This window comes from Portunus trituberculatus, chromosome 44 (assembly GCF_017591435.1).
Source record: "Portunus trituberculatus isolate SZX2019 chromosome 44, ASM1759143v1, whole genome shotgun sequence".
Taxonomy (NCBI): domain Eukaryota; kingdom Metazoa; phylum Arthropoda; class Malacostraca; order Decapoda; family Portunidae; genus Portunus; species Portunus trituberculatus.
Window position 1 is genome coordinate 1,382,501 of NC_059298.1, and position 5,901 is coordinate 1,388,401.

A 5,901-nucleotide genomic window follows, 5' to 3' on the forward strand; every position below is an offset into this window, starting at 1 on the left:
TGCTATACTTCCACTGTAATATTTTTCATGATCTTAAGTCCTCTTACTTACTTGGAATCTACCAGTAGTCAGCAGATGAAAGAGTTACAGATTAAATATGAAACAGTGGGAGTGAGTTTGTATAGACTACTTAACTAGTGTTGTGACTGTATCAAATAATTAATATAATTACTTCCTAGTTGTACTGGTTGTACAATAGTAATGGTTGTAGTGGTTGTTTGCTTGCTCCTTAGTGAGTTGTGGCCCTCCCAAGACTAAGGAATTGTGAAGAGAATGCTTTTTCTGCACCATTATTACATCTCATCATTCTTTCCATAGATGTCTTACTTTTGAATAATGTGCTGACGGGTTTTTAGTGTGTGTATTTTTATAATTGGTTTTACTTCTTTGAATTGATCTGTCTTGTTCTCATTTCATCACCACTACCAAAGGTCATGCTCCTTTCCCTCCCCACAGGTTCAAACACATGCAGGTGCGGGTGGATGCCGAGTCCATTGCTTTCCAGGCATCTAGTGCTGTGGAATCCTTCAAGACCAACAACTCTCTGGACAGACTGATATTAGCACAGCAAAACTTGTTTGACAGGCAGGTGTGTGTGACTCTACATTCATATTTTTATAGGATTGATTCAAGCTCATAATGTCCCCTTTTTGTAAACCATCACATTTTTCTTTAAATTTTATGTAATGTTTTGTTAGTTTACAGTATCCTTGCTTATTACTCTATTGAGAAAATGTCCACTGTGTCTTCTGTGTCTTCTCAATGTTCCATCTCTGTATTGATGCAGGTCTGCAGGTCTTCCATACCCATTTTTCGTTTTCTTTTTGTATACCATAATCTGTGTATATGTATTAATGTGTATAGATTTGTGCTGATGCTAGATCAATTTATAAATCTTGATAGCCTGATAATTACAAAGACATAATTTGTTATATGTGTCTGTTGTAATGATTGAAACATGGTAATGCATTACAATGTTGAAGCCTCAAACTATAGGAATACTTTCATCTTGCAGATATTGTTGAACCTGATTGGCAAGTTTTTTGATTATCTGGGCTCCATAGTGTCTTACTTGGCAATTGCTGTACCTATCTTAGGTGGGCAATTTGGTTCAGATGAGGATGTCTCTCCCATCATCAGTGCAGTGAGTGATCAGATATCCATTGTCAATAAACTTAACTTTGTAAGTCATGGATCATTATGAATGTTGTGAGTGTGAGAGAGTGTTTATACACTCCTGCTTGTGTAAAACCAGGCAGAACAGGCTAATCAGAGTTTTGTTCCAGTATTCGTTTGTGTGCATGTACTTGGTATTCAGCCTCACCTCCCTGATGGACCTCAGTAACCAGGTTGTCCTTCTGTCTGGAGTAACCCACCGTGTTGCCCAGCTGGCAGAACATCTGATGCAACTGCAGTGTGACTGGGACACTTCTAGCATACAGGTGATGTGCTTTGTTAGCTATTCTTTTAGATCAGCAGTTACTTTAAGAAAAGGCCTCTTCATATTCTTACAAGGCATTAAAAACCATAAGGGCAAATGTGTGAAGACATAGTTATAAGGCTTTAAAATTTCATAACAGCATCTTTTCATTATAAATTGCATTATGTAATCATGTTATGTACTAGATAATGTTTTATATATTTTATAAAATGTTTACATTGTATGACATGATGAAACAGCATTGCAAAACTTTTGTTTCTTGCATATTGCTGCAGTACATAAAGAAGTTTTAGGTAAAGAGCATTTCAGTATTATTGCTAAAAGTATCTAGACTTTGGATTGTATTAAGTAAAAAAAGAGTTAGCTGTAAAAAGAACAGTCAAAATTGAGTATGTGGATGTAACTTTGATCATATTTTTCAACATTTTATTATAGTGTTAACCTTCCCAACACTTTGTGAAATTTTCAGATAAAAGGTTCTCAACTATATCATATCTCCCACACAGGCATGTTCCTCCTTCACTAACATCATCCACAGCATGCGCCGCCATCCGGGTTGCAGATCCTCAACTAGTGAGGCAAGGTGAGGCACTACTTTGATCTACACAACTTGTTCATATATAACTTGTTAAGTCAGAAGGTACTGTGTAATTATTCTTTGTGTAGGTAGATCATTTTCATGCAAAGATATAATGGGACTATTAATGTGATAAGTCAGATTTTGTCATCCATGAATAAGAATTGTTTTGAGACTATGACTAACTTCAGATTATGGTAATATGATGTTTATATACCACAGGAATAGTCTGTATGTATAACTGTTCAGCTTTAATGTGCAGAAAAATATTATGTTATGTGACTGCACAGCAAGCATCTGTTGGAGTCACCTGAGAATGAAAGTGAAGTCACCACAATTGATGGGGATCAGACATCGCTGAGTGTTGCCTTCATCTTGCGTGATGTTGACATCTGTCCCCCAGGGTCCAATCAGCCTCTTGTGACTAGTGAGTATTAGAAGGGAATATAAGAAACATATATAGTACTAAGTCTTCATTCTCTATGAAAATTACATTAAGAATATATCTATGAAATTGAGCAAAAGATTATTAGAACAGTTCATCAGTGTAGTATTTCATTTATAAATATAATCTATCCTGATATCTCTTTTTTGAAAGGCTCATGAGAATAGGTAGACAAGAAAGAGTTTCCACTTGCTCTTGTCCATGAGCTTTAGATTTGCACACTCCATCCCCCTCAGTCTACTGCACCTTCCATCTTTTTCAAGTACATTCTAATAATTTGTCTCCCTATTTTGTACATGTCTTGCGTACACTAGAGAGGCGGTGGTGTTGTGGATAAGGTGGTGAGCATGGGATTGGGCAGACATCCATGTGTAGGTTCAAATCCCACCGTGTGCCGTCTTGAAACTATGTTATTTGTCAAGTGGTTTAAAGTTATCTACATGTCACCATGATACCCAGGTTCTAGGTGGTTACACCATAGATGCACTTGGGTGGTGATATGGGCCTTGATATGGGTACCACTATAAATAAAATTGCCTGCGCCGCTAATGGGTGGAAGCTAAATAGTGCTTCCCATACTGTTCAAGTATATCTACAGGCACTATAAGCCATAACATAAAGAAAATATAAAAAAAAAACACAGCATCCTCATTTCTCTTATTTCTTCACACTTACTGAAACCAGCAGAGTGCTGCATTTTATATACTCTTTTCTTTTCTTAATCTAAATTCTTTTGAATGTAGATTAAGTAATTACAAATAAATGTTGTTCCATGAACCTAGTCTTTTGAAATATACATCTATAGATGGCTGTGTAACTCACTGAGTGGCTATTTTAGAATTATCGGAGAATTTTATGCTGTACTGGGGAATTTTTTCTTATGGTGTACAATATTTTAATGAAATGGGAAGTAATGATGAGCATCTTATATTTCTTCATCCTTTGGTCAGACTTGGATCTGGATGTAGTGAGGGGAGAGAACCTGCTCATCATGGGTCCTAGCTCTTCAGGCAAGTCCAGTCTACTGCGGGTCTTGCGTGGTCTATGGCCAGCCACCCGAGGAACAGTTGCCCACGATTTCCCTCCTGGACCCAAGACTGTTCTATTCCTACCACAGAAGCCTCTCCTCACCAATGGCTCTTTGATAGAGCAGGTGAGTGACTGCCCCTCCATCAATATGATGTTGCATAAAGATGGACAGGCATTCTTATTTGTGAAAGACACAGTTCATTGATTAAGAAAAAAAGTTTTCTAATGCTGTGAAACAATGTCTAATAGAGTAGTTCTTTGTTCAATATTGTGTTTATGGCACTAACATTGTTCCATACTCTGAAATTATTTATTTTGTTCTCATATATATGAAATTAAACTTATATGAAGGATTGTTGGTATAGATCTAATAATATGAATGTTCCATAATATGTGATGTGCAAACTGAAAATCAATAAATGGTGTATTACTTCAGGATATCAGTATTGATAGTTTATGTGTGGATTACTGGAAAACTCTTGATTCATTTACCTTTAGTGACTGATATGTGTGCATGAATTACTAAAAAGATCTCTTCATATATTATCCATCAGGTGATCTACCCACTGAGGCTGGATCCACATCATCCCTTGACAAGGGAAGCCTGTGATGAGATTACAGAACTATTGAATACACTTCACCTGCAGGGACTTCTCAGTCGTACAGGAGACCTTTACACTGACCCCAACTGGAACTGGTGAGGATTTCTTGTCTTAATCCACTGCTTAGTATATATATATATATATATATATATATATATATATATATATATATATATATATATATATATATATATATATATATATATATATATATATATATATATATATATATATATATATATATATATATATATATATATATATATATATATATATATATATATATATATATATATATATATATATATATATATATATATATATATATATATATATATATATGATAGACTGAATACTTCTGTAAAAATTGAGACATATTTGGGGATTATGAATTTTTTATGCCTTTATTAAGATGCATATTATATCAAAGCAATAGAATTCAATTGAAAGGTATGGTATTGAAGAGAGAGAGAGATAAAGATTTTGGTTATGAATGTTTTGGCATGCTGAAATTATTGCAGAATAAACTACATTGGGCAGTCTGAAAACTAGATATCAGGTAAAAAGATGTTACTTTCTCCTGGGAAGTTACTTCTCAAATCTTTAATAGTAAAGCATATTAAGAAATAGGAAATGAGTCTTCAGAGTAATTGAAAAGGAAATATAAAAGTTACGAGATTTAAAGTAAGTTTTATTCTGTGAGAACTCACGTGTATTAGCCATGGGCTACTCTCTCTCTCTCTCTCTCTCTCTCTCTCTCTCTCTCTCTCTCTCTCTCTCTCTCTCTCTCTCTCTCTCTCTCTCTATATATATATATATATATATATATATATATATATATATATATATATATATATATATATATATATATATATATATATATTTGTGAGTAGTGATGAATTATTTGGTAAGCATGAAGGTGAAGGTAAGAGACTAAGTATTTCTTTGTGGCAGGAATGATGCATTGTCGCCCGGGGAAATGCAACGAGTGTCTTTTCTTCGGCTTTTGTACCACTGTCCACAGTTTGCTCTGCTAGATGAGGCTACCAGTGCTTTGAGCTTGGATGTTGAGGAACAGCTGTACAATGCCTGCTTGGCTCGTAATATTACTCTGGTCAGTGTGGGCCACAGGCACTCACTTTTCAAGTATCACACCACCCTGCTCACCCTGGATGGCACTGGGGGATGGAGTAAAGAACCCATCACAAAGTGTGCTGCTGATGAATCTGTTCAGTGATTATTTCATAGATTTTTCTTTTAATAATCAGGATGTATGTATTGATTAATCTCAAGAACATAATTATCACACACAGGTGCTATGTCACTACTCACAGCCTTTGTAGGATGTGCCTTAGTAGTACCAAAAGAATGATTTAACAAGCTCCTCAACAGGATCCTTTTAGCTTACAACATGTGCTGTATGGGCACATGGTGCCATATGAATAGTGTAGTGTATACATAGTAAATAGATGTGATTTTACTCATAAGGGAGACACTTGTGTATGTGACAATAAGAATGAATATGTACATGTGGCTGCACTTAGTGGACCATGTCAGTATGGTGTGTAGATGTAATGATTGGTCAGGTCAGTTCCTTCATGTATATTTAAACTTGCCTAAATGTATTTGCATTAATTATTTATTAATTTTCTCCCTCAGAGTTAAACTTTTCAACTAGTAAATTTCTGTAGTATTAACAGGTTGATATGTAGAAATTTAAGATGAATATGTTTGCTAGTGGTTCTTTTTATTCTTCTTTTACTTATTAAAAAAAAAAAAAAAAAAAATATATATATATATATATATA

General features: G+C 34.7%; 1 protein-coding gene across 5 annotated transcripts in view; it reads left to right on the forward strand.

The window, feature by feature from the left end:
- The window catches only part of LOC123518638 (lysosomal cobalamin transporter ABCD4-like), a 15,099-nt gene extending 9,548 nt beyond the window's left edge, over positions 1–5,551 (forward strand). For 4 of the 5 annotated variants that reach the window (XM_045279554.1, XM_045279556.1, XM_045279557.1 and 1 more), the window contains 8 exons: positions 457–589; positions 1,016–1,144; positions 1,287–1,442; positions 1,948–2,024; positions 2,309–2,445; positions 3,414–3,616; positions 4,047–4,189; positions 5,049–5,551. In XM_045279554.1, coding sequence (XP_045135489.1) covers positions 457–589; positions 1,016–1,144; positions 1,287–1,442; positions 1,948–2,024; positions 2,309–2,445; positions 3,414–3,616; positions 4,047–4,189; positions 5,049–5,331 — 1,261 coding nt within the window. In that variant the 3' untranslated portion in view covers positions 5,332–5,551. The remainder of the gene's footprint in view (positions 1–456; positions 590–1,015; positions 1,145–1,286; positions 1,443–1,947; positions 2,025–2,308; positions 2,446–3,413; positions 3,617–4,046; positions 4,190–5,048) is intronic. The other variant, XM_045279559.1, reaches the window with a different exon arrangement.
- Positions 5,552–5,901: the final 350 nt, after the last annotated feature.